At 47.3% G+C, this 19287-nt stretch overlaps 1 protein-coding gene across 17 annotated transcripts in view; it reads right to left on the minus strand.

Moving 5' to 3' along the window:
- The window catches only part of SPIDR (scaffold protein involved in DNA repair), a 351263-nt gene that overhangs the window by 6191 nt on the left and 325785 nt on the right, over nt 1–19287 (minus strand). For 11 of the 17 annotated variants that reach the window (XM_067712395.1, XM_067712388.1, XM_067712387.1 and 8 more), the window contains exons 12-16: nt 16945–17029; nt 15855–15998; nt 15704–15763; nt 14146–14350; nt 12667–12813 (exon numbers count right to left, since the gene is read on the minus strand). In XM_067712395.1, coding sequence (XP_067568496.1) covers nt 12667–12813; nt 14146–14350; nt 15704–15763; nt 15855–15998; nt 16945–17029 — 641 coding nt within the window. Of the gene's footprint in view, nt 1–10064; nt 10143–11644; nt 11823–12666; nt 12814–13671; nt 14045–14145; nt 14351–15703; nt 15764–15854; nt 15999–16944; nt 17030–19287 lie in introns of those variants that run through there. The other 6 variants (XR_010936562.1, XR_010936563.1, XR_010936565.1 and 3 more) reach the window with 5 other exon arrangements.

The following is a 19287-nucleotide window of genomic DNA, read 5'->3' on the forward strand; positions in this document are numbered from 1 at the left end:
CTCAGGTCACAGACGGTAACATGAGGTGCCCCAGGTTTGCTTCTCATTTGTGAGTTTATATAAATGTTCCTAAGCTTTTTATAATTTCCATTCATGGCACAAAATTGCAACAAAGAGCAGGTTTTAAAGCTCAGGCATATTACTAACCAAGTATTTTCGTTTTTGCCTTTTTCCAACGTGCATGTTCTGAGGCCGTGACGAGCACCCCATCCCTGCTCCGTCTCGTCCTGCCCTTAGGCTGCTGCATGGCTGTCCCCTTAGGTCCCGGTTCTCTCGGCCGCTCTCCTGACTGGACACCAGGTCTCCAAACTGCCCTAGCCCGAGGCGGTGGGCTTTTGTCTACCTGGCTCCTTCTGTGCTGGACCCTTCTCTTAGGATGCGCTCATGGAGTGGGGTTACTGCGTCCAAGCGCGTGAGCACAGAGATGGCGGAACCCCTTTCAGAGGCGCTTCCCACAGAACCTCCGACCCCTGCCGCCCACTCCCGCCCACTGCACTGACGCTCACAGGCAGCACTGCCTGCTGGACGGTAAGGCTGGAACTCCACAGCTTAGGCTCCACTTCTTCGACATGGAAAGAGAAATATGCTTATTGGTTTGTCAGTATCTCTTCTTATGTGATTTCTCTGGTTCCCTCATTTCTTTTTTACTCCAACGTTTGTGATTTATTTATTCAACAAACAAATACATATACAATGCTCTTTAGTGTGGGATATACACATAGCACTTTGAACATAGGGTAGATGCCACAATCTACACTTTCATGGATGCCACAGTCAGGCTGGAAAAGCAGATAAATAACAAGTAAAAAGATCATGAAATATGGGAGAAAATATCTGCAGAAGACACTCTGATCAAGGACTGCCATCCAAACTATATTAGAACTTTAAAAACTCAACAGTAAAGGGACTTCCCTAGTGGTCCAGTGGTTAAGAATCCTCTTTCCAATACAGGGAGCACGGGTTCGAGCCCTGGTTGGGAAACTAAGATCCCATATGCCGCGCAGCACAGCGCCCCCCCCCAAAACAACAACAACAACAAAAAAACCTCAACAATAAGAATCAGAATAACCTGATTAAAAATTGGGCCAAAGACTTGAACAGACACCTCACCAGAGAAGATACAGAGACAGGAGAAAAGCATGTGAAAAGATGTTCAGCATCACGTCTTGAGGGAAATGCAAATGAACACAGCAATGAGACACCGCGACACACCTATGAGAACGGCCAAAGCCCACACACTGACAGCACCGAATGCTGGTGAGGATGTGGAGCAACAGGAACTCTCATCACTGCTGGCGGGGAGGCAAATGGTGCAGCCACTTTGGAAGACAGTTTGGCAACTTCTTACAAAATTAAACACAGTCTTACCATACAATCAAACAATCTCGCTCCTTGGTATTTACACAAAGGAGCTGAAAATGTGTGTCCACATCAACACCGGCACGTGATGTTTACAGCAGCTTTATTCAGGATTACCAAACATGGAAGCAACCAAGATGTCCTTCAGTAGCTGGATGGATACATAAGCTCTGGTTTATCTAGAAAGTGGAATGTTATTCAATGATTTTTAAAAAATGAGTTCTTGAGCCATGAAAAGACATGAAGGGACCTTAAAAGCGTTATTACTAAGTGAAAAAAGCCAAGCTCAAAAGGCTACACACTGTATGATTCCAACTACAGGACATACTGGAAAAAGCAAAGCTATACAGATGGTGAAAAGATCAGTGGTTTCCGGGTATTAAGCGGGAGAGAGGGCTGAGGAGGTGGAGCGCAGAGGGTTTTAGGCCAGGGAAACTGTTCTGTATGACGCTGTAATGATGGCTACATGTCCGAAGTGTGTCTAAATCCATAAAATGACAACACCAAGAGTGAACCCTGCTGTAAACTATGGACTCTGGATGATGATGGCGTGTCGATCACGGTCATCAACGATCCAGGGGGGATGCCGACAGCGGGCGAGGCTGTGTGTGTATGGGGGTGGGGGAACGCGGAAAAGCGCTGTACCTTCTGCTCGGTTTTGCTGTGAACCCAAAACTGCTCTAAAAAAAATCAGTTTATTAAAGAAAACCATGAAATACATGCTAAATTGAGAAATGGAAAAGACCCCTCAGAGGTGCAAAAGAGAGGCCTCTAGGCTGGCCTAAGTGTCAGGGGAGACTTCCCGAAAGAATGGACCCGAGGAGGGGCTGCAGGTAGGGACAGGCACAGGCCCACTCTTCACCCTGAGGTGGGGCTGGAGGCCAAACAGGCAGAAAAAAGAGGCAGGTGAGACCGCTGTGAAGTCCGCAGGCTGGCAGGCCAGGACCATAGAGGGTCTCGCTGGGGATTCCAGACTTGGTCTTGGAAGGGATGAGGAGACAGAAAGGAATTTTAAACAGGGGACTGAGTTGGTCTGATTTTCTTGGAATGTGAAGCATTGTACATACCACCAAGATTCACTGCAAATCACAGACCATCCTTGTTGAAAAGTGGTGAAATTAGACATTTTAAAAAAAGTAAGATGTGACCTAAGTTTCCAGAAAGATAGAAGAGTCATCCTTCACACTGTTGGAGCAAAGAATTTCATTCTCCACTAGAACAAACATTAGGAGAAAATTTATTTGTAGAGGATAAAACAGAATGATGAGAACTAAGTAGGCTCAGTTTATCAAAATGCATTCATGCAGTGCATCCTTGAATGGCTTTTGCAAAATGAAAATAATACAGCTTGATTTTAAAAAGGCTGCCCAGCTAATTTCATTGTTCTTGCAAATCTAATCAAGATTGAGTCAAAGCAATGAAAAGTTAAGCCAATAAGAGCTTATAATACAGCCGAAGGTGTGTCTTCATGAATGTCAAGAGTCCAGGTTGCGGGGAGGGCTCCCACCCCAGGGGGTGTCAGCACAGAGGCTCACACAGTCCTTGGCAGGTCTGCTAAATGAATTAAGAAAAAGAAGACTGCTATAAACCACAGTTCCCTTTACCCTAGAATATCTTTGGGTGTTAACAGCATTTACACTTACATGGGATTAAGCAATTTCCTTCCAATTAGGGAACGAGGCACGGGCTGAGGAAATACATTTCATCTGGGGTCTCCACACCACTGGCAATCCCTTCTGGCAACCCAGGGGACAGCTGGGAATTGTACTATTAACCTTTAGTATCTAGGACATTCACTTAAAGAAGCATCAGAAGGAAAACAACAACTGTTGTTAGGGTTTGAGAATTCTGGCAAATTGCTGCAGTTTGCTGTTAAAAGCCTTTACATTCTTTGTCTCATTTAGAGAAACCTCTTGTAATTAGGCTTGGGAAGGTGTATCCCATGTTTATGAAAACGACTTTGTGAAAGGTCCTTCCTGAGGGTCCTATGGGAAGCACTCCGGCCCATCCTCCGTGGGCGGCCAGCTCTCTGCCACACTGTCCCCACCCTTCTTTCTGGCTGAAAGAAGTTGGGGCTCAGGACCTTCTACTAGGTCAAGGTCGACACCCGGTTTGAGGACAGGACTCTGCCCCCTGCGTGACCGCACCCCCTGCACAGTGCAGGGAAGATCACCGCCCACCAGCAAGCGGCAGATACAAAGTGTCAAGTGGGGCAAGGAAGATAAAACCAACTGCAAAGCTGTCCCCAAAAAGAGACTGGAAGGAAGTCCCCGCGGCTCTGGAGCCGCCTTTTGGGCAGGGAGGCCATGGGCGCCGTCACCTCCTGGAGACGTCTTCCTGGCAGGTGTTGCGGGTTCTCAGCGAGTGACTGACGCACAGGCCACTCCCTGCGTCCATCCCAGCTCTGCTCAGGGAACACGCCTGCTGTCCTGCCAGGTCCAGGCGGCCGAGGGAGACCCTGAGGCCAGCTGAGAGCCCCTCCTGAGGCAGGCTGGGCAGGGCAGAGCACAGCACGGCTGAGGGGCTATCCTGGATTTGATGGAATCCAGTCTGGGCCAGCCCACGGCTGGCTGGAGGGCAGGGGGTCCCGTCCCTGTGTCCATCTGGGAGCTGGTTCCTGCATGGCCTCTGCCTTGGCTGGGGGCTCCTGTGTGGGAGGCTGGGCCAATCCCTGGTTTTTGCAGCTGGGCTTCGTCTTCTCTTAATCCCTAGTTAGCTGGGCCTTCTCGGAGGACCTGGCTGCACTGTGATAACAGTCTGTACACATCCATCTGACCCACCTGCACGCCTGCAGGACAGCTTCAGAGAGACCCCCAGACTGCTCAACGTTAAAATGGTAATGAAGGTAATGAAATGATACAGGTCAGAAATTGGACCTACATAAAGGAAAAGAAGGGCACTGGAAAAGGAATAAATGGGGGTAAAGTAAAATCTTTAACCTTTGTGGTTCTAAACTGATCTATAACAAGGATGTTCAGTGTTATGCCTTGTAAGTGAAGTGAATGACAGCTGTTATAAGGGACTGAGGGAGAGACTGATAATGTGGCTACACCCTGAAGCAGGCAGTGTTATCTGAAAGTGGATTTGACTGGTTCTAAGTATACATTGCAAACTCTAGGGCAACTACTAAAAATTTTTTCTAGAAGTATAACTGACATACTGAGAGGAGAAAATGGAATCACACAGAATGCTCAATCAAGATGAGAAATGGCAGGGACTTCCCTGGCATCCAGTGGTTAGGACCTGGCACTTCCACTGCCGAGGGCCTGGGTTTGATCCCTGGTCGGGGAACTAAGATCCCGCCTGGTGCAGCCAAGCGGGAAAAAAGAATGAGAAAAGGCAGGAAGAGAATGGAAAACAAAAACAGAAACAAGAGCCAGGAACAGAAAACAATATACGTGTGACAGATCTTAACCCAATGATATAAATATTCACTTTAAATGTGAATGGTCTAAATATAAGAAATAACCTCTTAAGAGCGGACAAAAAATGTGAGCCATCTCTACGGTGTCTACAAGAAATCTGCTTCAAACACAAAGACACACAGAGATGAAAAGCAAAGGGACAGAAAAAGGTATATTATGCTCATGCTAATAAGAGAAAACTGGAGCTACATTAATTTCAGACACAGCCGACTTCGGAGCAAGGAAAGGCATCAGGGATCGAGAGGGGCGTTACCTCATGGGAAAGGGGTCTGTTCTCCCAGGAGACGTATCTGTCCTTAATGTGTGTCTGCCTGACAACAGGCTGCTAAAACGACGTGAAGTCAACTGACAGAACTGCGAGGAGAGAAAGAGACCCATGGCTGTATTTTATTGTTTTTTTTTTTTTTTTTTTTTTTTTGCGGTACACGGGCCTCTCACCGTTGTGTCCTCTCCCGTTGCGGAGCACAGGCTCAGCGGAGCACAGGCCCGACACGCAGGCTCAGCGGCCATGGCTCACAGGCCCAGCCGCTCCGCGGCACGTGGGATCTTCCCGGACCGGGGCACAAACCTGTGTCCCCCGCATCGGCAGGCGGACTCTCAACCACTGTGCCACCAGGGAAGCCCACAGCTGTATTGTATATATTGTGTTTGGAGACTTCAAGTCCCCTTACCAGTGACCGACAGATCCACAGGCAGAAAATCATAAAGACATAGTTGAACTGAGTAGCACCTTCCCCGGTTCTGACTGATGTTTACAGACACCTCCATCCGACAAGAGAAGGACACACCTTCCTCTCAAGCTCTCATGGGACATTCATCCAGACAGACCACATTCTGGGCCACAAAACACACCTTAACACATTTAAAGGTATAAAAATCATACTAAATATGCTCCTAAACCACGATGGAATTAAACAGAAATCAGTAACAGAAAGACAACTGGAAACCCCCCAAATACTTGGAGATTAAACAATGCACTTCTAAATAACACGTGGGTCAAAGAAAAAATCTCAAGAGAAATTTAAAAATACCTTGAACTAAATGAAAACAAAAACACATCAAAACTTGTGGGATGCAGCAAAAGCAGTGCTTAGAGAAGTTTACAGCACTAAATGTAAATATTTGAAAACATCTAAAATAGATAGTCTAAGCTTTCATCTTAAGAAACAAGAAAAAGATAAGCAAACTAAAACACAAAGTAGGGAGACCATAAGCAATAACAAAAATTAGAGCAGAAATCAATGACATTGAAAACAGGAAATCAGTAGGAAAAAATCAAGAAACCCAAAAGTTGGTTCTTTGAAAAGGTCAATAAAAATTAATGAACTTCTAGCTAGGATAACCAAGGATAAAAGAGAGAAGAAACAAATTATTTATATCAGAAATGAAAGAGGGGCCATCATTACTGATCCCGTGGATCAGTAATAAAAGGACAATAAAGGAATAATTAAAAGGATAATAAAGGAATGTCAGAAATAACTCTATGCACCCAAATTCAATAACTTAAGTGAAATGGACCAAGTCCCTGAAAGACACAATCTGCAAAAACTCCCACAAGAAGAAACTAGTGATCTGAATAGGCCGAGACCTACGGGCACACCTCAGAGATACTGTGGGCTCGGATCCAGACCACTCACCACAATAAAGCGAATACTGCCATAAAGCGAGTCACATGGATCTGGGAGGTTCCCAGTGCATACAAAAGTTATGTCTACACTATACTGTAGTCTATTAAGTGTGCAATAAATACATTATGTCTAAAAAACCCCACTTAATTAAAGAATACTTAATTGCTAAACTATGCTAACCATCATCTGAGCCTTCAGCAAGTCATGATGTTTTTGTAACAGTAGCATCAAACATCACTGACCACAGATCGCCACAGCAAACGTAGTCATAATGAAAAAATCTGAAATATTGCACAAATTACCAAAACGTGACACCAAGACACAAAGTGAGCAAAATGCCGTTGAAAAATAGCACTGAAAGACTTGCTTGACACAGGGATGCCACAGAACTTCAATTTGTGAAAAATGCAGGATCTAACAAGCTCAATAAAACAAGGTAAGCCTATATTAAAGCAATTGAATCAATAATGCATAACCTTCCAAAACAGAAAGCACCAGGCCCAGATGGGTTCACTGATAAATTCTATCAAACGTTTAAGAAAGGAACTATACCAATACTCTATAATTTCTTCCATGAAGATAGTAGCAGAAGGAATACTTCCTAACTCAACCTCTGAGGACAGCATTCACCTAGTATCAAATCTAGATAAAGACATTACATGAAAGGAAAACTACAGACCAATATCTCTCATGAACATAGTTACAAAAGCCCTTAACAAGATATTAGCAATCTAATCCAACTATATAAAAAAAGGATTATACCATGACCAAATGGGATTTATTACAGGTTTATAAGGCTGGTTCAGTATTTAAAAAATCAATTACTGTAATTTATCGTATCAACAGACTAAAGAAAAATCGTATGATCATATCAATAGATGCAGAAAAAGTGCTGGACAAAATCCAACACCCATTCATGATAAAAACTCTCAGTAGCCTAGAGGGGGTTTCCACAACTTGGTAAAGAAATTTACAAAAAACCTACAGACAGAATAAACCAATAAAGAAGTTATGTGATTTAGGAAAGAATGAATCGAACCTAAATGATAAATAGAAGGGAGGCCCAGGACAATAGCTGACAACAGAGCAACCAGTCAAGATTGGTTCAGAGGGACAGAAGGCTCCAGGAGGGAGATTACAAAGGAAAAGGATGACTCCAAAGATTTGTCACCGTTTTTTGAGAATTTGGGAGAAAATTAGGGTGTAGGGCAGGCAGTGCTAGGAAAATAAAAGTCAACATAAAACTCCATGAAAAAAACCATAGAAGAAAGGAACTAGAGTGTGTAGACTAGTTTCCCATTCAGCTAAAAGTATTTATATAATCATAATAATCAAAATACCATTTTTAAAGATTTTTTTCATGTGGACCATTTTTAAAGTCATTATTGAATTTGTTACAATACTGCTTCTGAGTTACGTTTTGTTTTTTTGGCCCCGAGGCATGTGGGATCTTAGCTCCCCGACCAGGGATTGAACCCGCACCCCTTGCACTGGAAGGCGAAGTCTTAACCACCAGACCACCAAGGGAAGTCCCAAAATACCATTTATTGATTTTCATCTTTGAGGATCAACCTGTAGACAAAGTGCAAGGCTTTATAGCTACAGGACAGTATCGACCTTAGCAACACACAGAACCAACTGCAGGGGAAGGAAGAGAGCAGTAGGAGAAGAGCAGGGTTCTTTTCCTTCAATGTGTGGAATAAAGAGATTATCTTCAGCAGAAAAGACAACAAACAAACAAACCCCCTACAGCTAACATCATTACCTAATGGTGAGAAAGAAAGTTGATGCTTTCTCCTTAAGATGAGCAACAGGGCAAGGAAGTCCCCTCTCACTGCTTCTATGCAACCTGGTGCTGGGAGTCCCAGTTTATGCCAGAGGCCAGAAAAGGAAATAAAATGTATACAGGTCGGGAATGAAGAAAAACACTCTCCTGTCCACAGATGACAGTTTTCTCTGTAGAATATCCCAAAGAATCAACAACAAAAAAATCTAGAACTACAAACATGTTTGTAGCTAGGTTGTAGGATACAAGGTTAAAATACAAAAGTCAATTGTTTTCCTATATACTAACAATAAACGAGGGAATTTGAAATTAAAAACACACAACACCATGTACATTAGCTAAAATAAATGAAATACTTAGGTATAAGTGTAGCAAAATATGTACAAGATCTATATGAGGAAAAGTACAAAACTCTGCTGAAAGAAATCAACGGTGAGATACTCCATGTTTACGTACAGGAAGACTCAACAGTGTTAAGATGTACATTTTTTCTAAGTTGCTCTACAGATTCGACACAATCCCAATCAAAATCCCAGCAAGTTATTCTGTGGATACCAACAAACCGTGTTTTTTTTGCGGTACGCGGGCCTCTCACTGTCGTGGCCTCTCCCGTTGCGGACCACAGGCTCCGGACACGCAGGCTCAGTGGCCATGGCTCACGGGCCCAGCCGCTCCGCGGCATGCGGGATCCTCCTGGACTGGGGCACGAACCCGTGTCCCCTGCATCGGCAGGCAGACTCTCAACCACTGCGCCACCAGGGAAGCCCCCAACAAACCGATTTTAAAGTTTATGTGGAAGAGACAAAGACCTAGAATAGCCAAGACAATAATGAAGAACACGCTGGAGGACTACACACACCAGCGCTGCCGTAATCAGGACAGTGTTGTAGCAGTGAGAGAACAAGTAAGTCAGTGCAACAGAATAGAGAGCCTAGAAATAGACCCACATAAATATAGTCGACTGATCTTTGACATTTCAATAGAGAAAGGACAGCCTTTTCAACAGTGACAGAACAACTGACAAAACACATGGGAAAAAAATGAATCCAGAAAGACCTTACACCTTTCACAAAATTTAACTGAAAATGGATCATAGACTTAAGTGTAAAATGCAAAACTGTACAACTCCTAGAAGAAAACAGGAGAAAATCTGGGTGACCTTGGGTCAGACAACAAGTGTTTAGATTCACCAAAAGCACAATTCATGAAAAAAACAAGTTGATGTTGGACTTCAGTAAAATTAAAACTGGTCTGCAGACGCTGTTAAGAAAATGAAGAGACAAGCCAAGGACAGGAAAAAATATTTGCAAAAGACCTATCTGACAAAGGGCTGTTATCCAAAATATATGAAAAAACTCTTAAAACTCAACAATAAGAAAATGAACAACCCGAATAAAAAATGGACCAAAGTGCTTCACAGACACCTCACCACAGAAGATATACGCATGGCAAATGAGCACGTGAAAGTCGCTCCACGTCACGTGTGGTCAGGGAAACGCAAACTAAAATAGCAATGAGGCACCATCACACACCTGTCAGAATGGCTGACAATCTAAAATCTAAAGCCCTGCGAACACCAAATGCTGGTGAGGACGTGAAGCACAGGGGATGCGACCTGTCGCGGAGCTCTGCTCTGGGGGCACAAGGAGGACTTTGCTGGCCCAGCTCTCCCTCCACTGCCCAGGTGTCGCTCCACGGGTGCTGCTGGCCAGAGACCCTCCATCAACACTGCCCTTCTCCAGAGAGGCCACAGTGGACACTGGATCTCTCACCGTGGGCCACGCTTCCCGACACTGCCCTGTGGTCATGCTGTCTGCGCCGGGAGGGCCCAATCTCAGCCTCAGTTCTGTCCCTCGGAAGGGTTACCTTCTCTGGAGGGAGCACAGCTTCTTCCTGGTTCTGCCGCTGTTCTCTACTTATGATCATGGCCCACATGAACACCATCTGAAACAACAGGAATACACCCAAAGAGCGGAAAATACACGTCCACCCAAAGGCCTTACATGAATATTCACAGCAGCATGAATCACAGTATCAAAAAAAATGTGCATCAACTGATGAATGTTTAAACAAAACAGGGTCTACCCATACAATGGAATATTCAGCCACAGAAAGGAATGCAGCCTGAGAAATGCCTCGAAAATGTTCTGCTGAGTGAAAGCAGCCAGAAACCAAGGCGCACACAGTGCAGGATTCATGTGCGTGTCCATGAGACTGAAGGTAGAGAAGCAGAAGCCAGGGGCTGGGCGGGGACGGGGCATGACTGCGGACAGACACGGGTTCCTCTCTGGGGCTAGTCAGTGGGCGTGCTTGCATAACTGTGTGAGCACACTAGAAACAGCGAGCTGTACACTTTAAAAGGGTGAGTTTCATCTCAATGACACTGTGATTGAAAACCAGACTGCCACTTTGTTTTCAAAGCCACTCAGATGACAAAAGCCAAAATGTAAACTAGGAGGTGGACGCGCAGCCCTGTAAGTGGACTGCCACTGAGCTTCTCCCTTTAAAATGCTTAAGGCTGTGTTCTGTAAATCTCACTATAAATCATTATTTTTTAAAAATATTAGGGGCTTCCCTGGTGGCGCAGTGGTTGGGAGTCCGCCTGCCGATGCAGGGGGCACGCGTTCGTGCCCCGGTCCGGGAAGATCCCACATGCCGCAGAGCGGCTGGGCCCGTGAGCCATGGCCGCTGAGCCTGCGTGTCTGGAGCCTGTGCTCCGCAACGGGAGAGGCCGCAACAGTGAGAGGCCCGCGTACCGCAAAAAAAAACCCCAAAAAACAAAAACAAAAAATATTAGGGTCTTCAGAAAACTCGGGTCTTCTCTCTGTCCCTACAAGTGTCTACACATTCTCCTCTGCTTGCACCTCTGTGCTTCTTACTCCCTGGCTGCAGGTAAGAGTGGGTCAGGTTCCAAACCCTCCTCAGGAAGCCAGCTCTTCAGGTGCACTTTCTCATAAAATGGTGCTTCGGGTGGTGGCGATGCCTGTGGTCTCCTAAAGCCAAAGTGGGAGGGGTGGGGACTGTCACTTAGGGGCTGCTTCCTCATCCTTCCCTGCTCTGCGCCCGGGAGCGACCCCGCTCTGAGAGAGGTGAGGGGATGGGAGCCTCTCGGCGGGCGGCTGGAAACCACAGGCCGTGGACAGGCTGCCTGAGACTGCTCGAGTTTGGCCCTCTCGGCCTCCAGCCTCGCGGCCAGCCTCCCCCGTGCTCCTCCAAACAGCAGCGCAATCATCTTCCTGCCAACAGCCAGCCCCCGCTTTGCACCACAGTCGATCCATCCGTGGTGCTGAAAGAATCGCTTCATTTAAGACAAAAATCTGACCATCCCACCTCGTTAACACGGCCGGGGACGGCAGAACAGCACAGGGCCAGCCTGCCCACGACAGCCCCGCTCCGCCAGCACACGAAGCTCTCACGGCTGCCCGGCGTTCTCCACGTGCCCTCACCTGTCTGGAAGGCCTTGACCAACTCTGCCAGAGCAATCCTGAGGGCCCTGGCGCCCCAGCCCTGCCGTCACTGCCTCCAGCCCCCAGCCAGCCGCCTGCCGCCCGGAGCACTGAATGTCCGCCTTCGCCACCAGCTCATTTACTCCTCAGCAAGGCTTTGGGGTCAGTCCTGTTATCCCTGTTGCAGAGATGAGAAAGTGGGGACCCGGACACAGGTGACAGAGCCTGCCTTCTTCAGGACCACCAGGCTGTAGCAGTTATGTTTCGGTACTAACGGTAAAAGGAAACGCAAAGAAGGGAAAATCCAAAGGGCCTCAACACAATGAACACGTGCTCAATCTCACAAGCACACAGGGACCGTGGATTCAAGCATCAGTGGCATCACAGCTTTTGCTGTTCATAAAAACCACAGTGGGGTTCAGGAATCTAGTGGTCCAAGGGTGGAAGAGACAGGCCATCAATGTTACTTTTGGAATTTCTGTACTTTTTGGAAATTAATTCAGCAAATTGCTTTCACAGACATTCCTGCCCTCCGTCCACGTCTCGCTCCCCTGTACTGAATTTGTTACCCTACCTGTCAGTTTCCCTCCTGACTAATCCACCTGCAGATCTACTTCCTTGCCCTGTTTCGCCCCCCACCCTGCGTGCTACCTGAGGCCGCAGCCCCTCCGGCCCCTCCAGATGCCCCTGCAGCCTCTTCCCAGACTCTGGCGCTTATCCACCTGCCCTGTCAGCAGCCTTTGTAAGCCCTGCTCTCCTCCTGCCCCCACCCTGCACCTGACCAGCCCCCCTCCCCTGCCATCTCAGCTCAGGGCTCCTGTCCGTGCCTCCTACAGGTGAGGTCCTGGCGACAGGCACTCAGAGCACGGCAGGCTGCCGTCCTGTCTCTGGTCGCGTCTTTGTCACGCATCCAATGTCAGGCACGCAACAAATACTCGATGAACAAATGAGCAAATGAGTATAAGGTAAGTGTGATACTTAAGGAAATACAAATATCTCTTCCATCAAAATCGACTACCCACCTTGGACGCTGCAAATGGAGTTGACCCGAGTGACAGAATCCAGCTCATCGAGGCTCACAGGGCTCGTCAGCTCCCAGGCACCAGAGGCCACACCCAGCTGGGGCTTTGGAAGCAGGAGGACAGTTCGTGCAACACAAACAAGCTGACCTGCCAACAGAGACACTTCAGATTATTGCAGCTCTGAGGTTTGAAACAAGCGAGTTCTCCTGCCAGTAGAGATGTGTCCTCTGCCAGCCACCTGGGAGCTGGGGGGACTGGGGGAGCCAAGGGCACCACTGTGCGGCCCCCGTGTGTCCAGAGACACGGCACCGTGCAGAAAGGAAGCCCAAAGCCTTGCGCACTAAGCTGTAAGAGCACACAAACACTGCGTTCAAACTCCATTCCTAAAGGCAAATCCTGTCATGCAAGTTATATACACTGAAAAATATACAGTCTAAGCAGGACCCTACTTTGATTCTTGGAAAAAAGTACTGACTAATCTAAGCATACAGTTAGGTCTCTGTATCTGCAGGTTCTGCATCTGCAGATTCAAACTAGCACAGATTCAAACAACGGTGGATGGAAAATATTTGGAAAAAAAGTTCCAGAAAGCAAAATCTGAATTTGCTGCACACCGGCAAGTATTTACACAGCACTGACATCGTATTAGGTATCGTAAGTGATCTGGAGAAGATTTAAAGTGTGGGAGGAGGGCTTCCCTGGTGGCGCAGTGGTTAAGAATCTGCCTGCCAATGCAGGGGACACGGGTTCGAGCCCTGGGCCGGGAAGATCCCACAAGCCGCAGAGCAACTAAGCCCATGGGTCACAACTACTGAGCCTGCACTCTAGAGCCCATGTGCAGCAACTACTGAGCCCATGTGCCACAACTACTAAAGCCCGTGCTCCACAAGAAGAGAAGCCACCGCAATGAGAAGCCCACGCACGGCAACAAAGGGTAGCCCCCGCTCGCCGCAACTAGAGAAAGCCCGTGCACAGCAACGAAGACCCAACACAGCCAAAAATAAATAAATAAATAAATTTATTTTTTTAAAAAAATGGGAGGATGTGTGCAGTTCATATGCAGATACCACCATTTTACAGAAGGGACCTGAGCACCTGCAGGTCTTGGTGTCCGCAGAGGAGTGGATACTAAGGGACGAAAGCACGTGTTTAAATGTTCTAGCTTTTCATGTTCTAGCTTTTCATTTGTTTTAAAAAGTGATGCGCCAGGCAGTGGCTTCAGGTGGCTTCTGCACCTGTAAAGTGTGACCCCAACAGACCACCCTTGAGTGACCACTGGCATCTCCTGCTGCTGTGCCGGCACTGCATGCAGGGGGTTCTGGTTCTGTCCATGTGGCCATCACAGGGGTCTTGTCCGCAGTGGACTTCGGGATGGGGCCTGCATTTCCAGAGCAAGACAGAGACATCAAGAATCCACAAAGCCATTTTCTGGCATCTCTCAGTCACCACATCAGAGCCGTCAGTAAGAGGAAAGCATACCCTGGTCTCGGAGAGCATCCCTGAAGAAGAAGCTCTTGGAGGTGGCCTCAGAGAGCGCGTCCCGGACTTCCTGGCCCAGCACGCATGAGGGGGCCACGCGCACAGGTATGGTTTTGGGGAGACCCGAGCCCTCGTCCTGTGTTTGCAGAGTAACGTCGGTCACCACCAGCCACAGCTCCCTTGGCTCCAGAAGCGAACTGTTTACCTATAATTCAAAGACACAGTCAGGCTGTTAACTTAGAAGCTTTTCTTAGAGCCAAAATTATTTTTTAAAAGCAATAATCTTAGATGATTATTATTAACACTAACAATTTCTGATATCATTTCAATAAGTATTTCAAAACATGCAATAGCCTTTGTGTGTCTTGGTCAGCAGCCCCCAGGACACGGCTGAGCCCCGTGAACTCCCACCTTGCAGCTGGTTTAAGGGCTCCTTTGCGGGGGGAGACCTGCCCGTCCCTGGCTCCACTCTGCCTGCCCTCTGACCCACCAGGAAGAAGCCATGCCCTTCCTCCCAATGCCACGTGTTCACATATCATCACATTGCCTTACCGTCAGCACACACACTCTTCTTTCCTGCTAGATACAAGCTTCCCAAGGGTTAGGAATAGTTACGAACTGAATGTTTATGTCCCCCTCCTCTGCCTCTCCCCGCCCCACCAGTTCATATGTTGGAGTCCTACACTCCAATGTGACGTGATGGTAATGGGAGATGGGGCCTTCGGGAGGTGATTAGGACATAATGCCACTCTGCCATTAGGATCCAGTAGATGCAAATGGGGACAAGGGTTTGGCTGGGAAGGCCCCTGTAGGAAGGCTGCAGATCCCACATGGCATGGCGGCTGACACGACCGGGCGGAGGAGGTGGCGGCACGGTCAGGAGCTGTGACTTGGGTGGGGGAGAGTGCTCACGTGGTTGAGAGGGTGATTACACACAGGAAGTTAGAGAAAGTTACAGGGAGGAAGATGAGAGCCCTCGAGTTCCGGGACAGGTGCTGATTCTCTCTCGAGTGCCTACAAGCGAACAGGGAGTGGCTGTGGCACGCCGCTGTCCAGCTCTGAGCTAAGGTCCAGTGGAGGCTCCTGCAGGACTGAGGGCATGCACTCGTGGGCCGAGAGCACCCCTCCCCTGGCCTCGGCCCTCTGACTTGGGTGCTGCCCCAGAGAGCTGCCTAAGGTCTCCCAGCGACCATAGGCTCCTCTCGACTGCGGAAGAAAGAGACCTTAGAAATGGCTGAGCTCCATCCTGAGACTCCTACTTTCACCCCAGAAAGGAGGCTTCAGCTGCTCCTTCCTTTCTACAGCCTGCCTGTGTCAGAAAGGGGCCGACATGCCTGGGCAGAGCCGGGCGGGTTCCCCCTGGCGGCTGCACACCCAGCGCTTCACCAGGGGCTGCAGCCCCACCTGCACAAGGAATGGACTGACCGCCGTGTCAGCACAGAGTGCACCCAGCTCAAGTTCAACAGTGTTTTTCTCTTTTGGTACTGCAGCAGTTTCTGAGAGAGATTATCCTTTAATAAGCTATGCAACACGATTTGAGAAAAGAGAGATGGATTACCTGTGGTCTTTGGTAAATCACTCTGGCATAGAAACTGCAACGGGTACAGGGGCCATCAGTCTGGAAAGGTATTGAAAACAGAGAGGAATGTCTCCCCAAGCTCACGGACACAGCAAAGTAACTGAGACCAGGGTACAAACAAAGACGCCACCTGGAGAATTTCTCTTAAGCAGCGGGGAATCGGAGGCTGGTAAAGCTTCGAAATAGAGCCTTCTTCAATTGCATCAATTTGTCCCAGGTTTGGATGAGCAGTGAGGACGTAACAGAAGCTAGGAGGAGGCAGATCAGTTTTTTCCTGTTTAAAATGAAGGCGAATGTGTTGTTAAAAGACTCAAATACACTATTAATATAAATCCACTCTTTAATAAAGACCTCTTTATTCACAGATGCAGGCTGTTTCTCTGGAAGGCTCTGTAAGAGACGGGTTATGTTGTTTCTCTCTGGAAACAAGCATAAGAACGTCTGTGCTTTTGAGTTTATTACCAATTCAAGATTTCATTTTAGAAGTTTATTCTTCAGAGTACACTGAAGACACCAGTTAGAAACTTCTTCCCTGGAAGTAATCTAGAAATGGCATTCCTGACCACTAGGCTGCTGGTCTAGCACAGGACACAGCCACTGTCTCGGCCTGTGCTAGGAAGTCAGCTACCACACAAGCACGGCAGCCCCCGTTCTCAGCTTGGGGACTAAAGCCCAAAGCAGCCGCTGCCAGCCTGCTGGACAGGGCTCAGGGCGGGGAGTAGGGGCACATTTTCATCGCTCGATTTTGCTACCTGTGAGCAACTGGCTGCCATAAGCAATGTGATGAGGAAGGAAAGGGAAACCCCTGGCTGAGCTGGCGGCTGAACCGATACCCATGGGTTTTGTTTACTGAGTTTTTGCTCTAATTGGTGACTAAGTGTTGGTTCTACTACTGACAGGAAGGTGGCGGGGAAGCCACCTGCTTCTTATTCGGTGCGAGGCTGAGACCCTCAGTGCACAGTGGCCCTCGACGATGGGGGTCGAGAGGCGTCACGTAAAGTAACCTCAGGAGGCATGCGCGCAGCACCGTGTGGAAGGCAGCCAGGCCGCAGCCTGTGAGCGAGGCGAGTGGGTCTGGATCTCTGTACCGGCTCGTACCCTCTGGACCTGGGCTTCTTGGGGATGTGCACTGTGGGCTGGCACTGGCTCAGCGCCTGGTGGCCACAGAGCAGGTGCGATGGGGGGTGTGGGGTTGGGGGACGCTGCAATGCTGGGCTTACCTCGAAGGCTGGCCCGTGGCCTGGTGCTTTCAGAGGCGCCACTGGAGGCCACATGGTGTCAATCAAACTGAAAAGCTCTGTCATCCTGGAAAAAGAAGAGATGCCTGGTCAGTGAGCTGCTCACAGGCAGACCTGCTCCACAGACACCAGGCCAAACGTCAAGGAGCCACCATTCAGGACGGTGAAGTCGGGCACACAGACAGACAGACCTTGGAACCTGACTGCACGAGAACAGGAAGGAGACTGTTCATTAAATTATGATGCCTCTGATATACCTGGAGAAAACTCTAATTTGAAAAGACACATGCATCCCAATGTTCACCGCAGCACAATTTACAATAGCCAAGACATGGAAGCAACTTAAATGTCCATCGATGGAGGAGTGGATAAAGAAGCTGTGGTGCTCATATACAATGGAATACTACTCAGCCATAAAAAAGAATGAAATAATGCCATTTGCAGCAACGTGGATGGACCTAGAAATCAACATACTAAGTGAAGTAAGTCACAAACAGAAGGACAAATATCATATGATATCACTTATATGTGGAATGTAAAAAAATGATACAAATGAACTTATTTACAAAACAGAAATAGACTCACAGACATAGACAACAAGCTTACGGTTACCAGAAAGGAAAGGGAGAGGTATAAATTAGGAGTTTGGGACTGACAGACACACACTACTATATATAAAATAAACAACAAGGACCTATGGTATAGCACAGGAAACTACACTCAGTATATTGTAGTAACTATAATGGAAAAAATCTGAAAAAGAATATATACATATCTGTACATGTATAACTGAACCATTTTGCTGTACACCTGAAACCTGTAAATCAACTATACTTCTACTAAAAAAACTATAAAAAATTATGAGGCGATACCCGGAAGAGAGGTGGAAGAGAAATGGTTACACAGAAAATATTTAAGGACACGGAAACATATTCATGATACCCTGCTAAGTGAAAAGCAGACAACAAATTATAATGTCTCTCTCTCTCTAAAAGATAAAAAAATGTTGTTAGTGGTTATCTGAGTAGAACTTAAAGGTGACGTCTATTTTCTTCCTTTGGTTTATGTATTTCCTATATTTTGCAAAACAGATATGTGTCACTCATAGAATAAAAAAGTTATCAATAAGTTATCTAAAATAAAGAATATAGCCAGACACAAAAAGACAAATAGTGTATGAGTCCACTTATACGAGGTCCCTACACCAAACAAATTCACAGAGACAGACAGTGGTTAACGGGCTGGGGAGCTAGTGTTTCCTGGGGACACAGCTTCACTTTGGGAAGATGAGAAAGCTCTGGAGGTGGATGGTAGTGACGGTCGCACAACAATGTGAAGGTACTTAGTGCCACTTAAAAATAGCTAAGGTGGAAAATTTTATGTAATGTACATTTTACCACAATTTTAAAAATCCTGTTTTAGTTGCAAAAAAAAAAAAGAATATACATCATAAAGACTTCTTAGACTTTGCCTTAAGTTTCAGCAGTGTTTAATCAATTTATTTATTTATTTATTTTTATTTTTGGCTGCACTGGGTCTTCATCGTTGGGTCTTTGTTGCTGCACGTGGCTTTCTCTAGTTGCAGCGAGCGGGGGCTACTCTTCGTTGTGCGCGGGCTTCTCATTGCAGTGGCTTCTCTTGTTGCGGAGCACGGGCTCTAGGCACGTGGGCTCAGTAGTTGTGGCTTGCGGGCTCTAGAGTGCAGGCTCAGTAGTTGTGGCACACAGGCTTAGTTGCTCCGCGGCATGTGGGATCTTCCTGGACCTGGGCTCGAACGCGTGTCCCCTGCATTGGCAGGCAGATTCTTAACCACTGCACTACCAGGGAAGTCCCTTAAAAATGTTTATATATAATAATGTTGTTTACTTTTTAAAAAGCTTGTGGCCTTAATAATTAATGTTACATATTCTTATTTCTCTCAACATTTAAGAGCAAGTACTATTTTTTTTTTTTGTGGTACACGGGCCTCTCACTGCTGTGGCCTCTCCCGTTGTGGAGCACAGGCTCCAGACGCGCAGGCTCAGCGGCCATGGCTCACGGGCCCAGCCGCTCCGCGGTATGCGGGATCCTCCGGGACCGGGGCACAAACCTGTGTCCCCTGCATCGGCAGGCGGGCTCTCAACCACTGCGCCACCAGGAAAGCCCTAAGAGCAAGTACTATTTTAAGTGCTTAGGATCCAGCGGTTAACAAAGTTGAAACACTCAGAACTGAGAATGAGGGTCTCAGCATCACGGAGAACAAGACTCAAAGCTTCCCACGGTCTTTCAGCCCCTCACACCAAACACAACAGAACTGTGGCCCACAGGGCGTGGCCTACAGCCAAC

Source organism: Pseudorca crassidens, chromosome 17 (assembly GCF_039906515.1).
Source record: "Pseudorca crassidens isolate mPseCra1 chromosome 17, mPseCra1.hap1, whole genome shotgun sequence".
Taxonomy (NCBI): Eukaryota; Metazoa; Chordata; class Mammalia; order Artiodactyla; family Delphinidae; genus Pseudorca; species Pseudorca crassidens.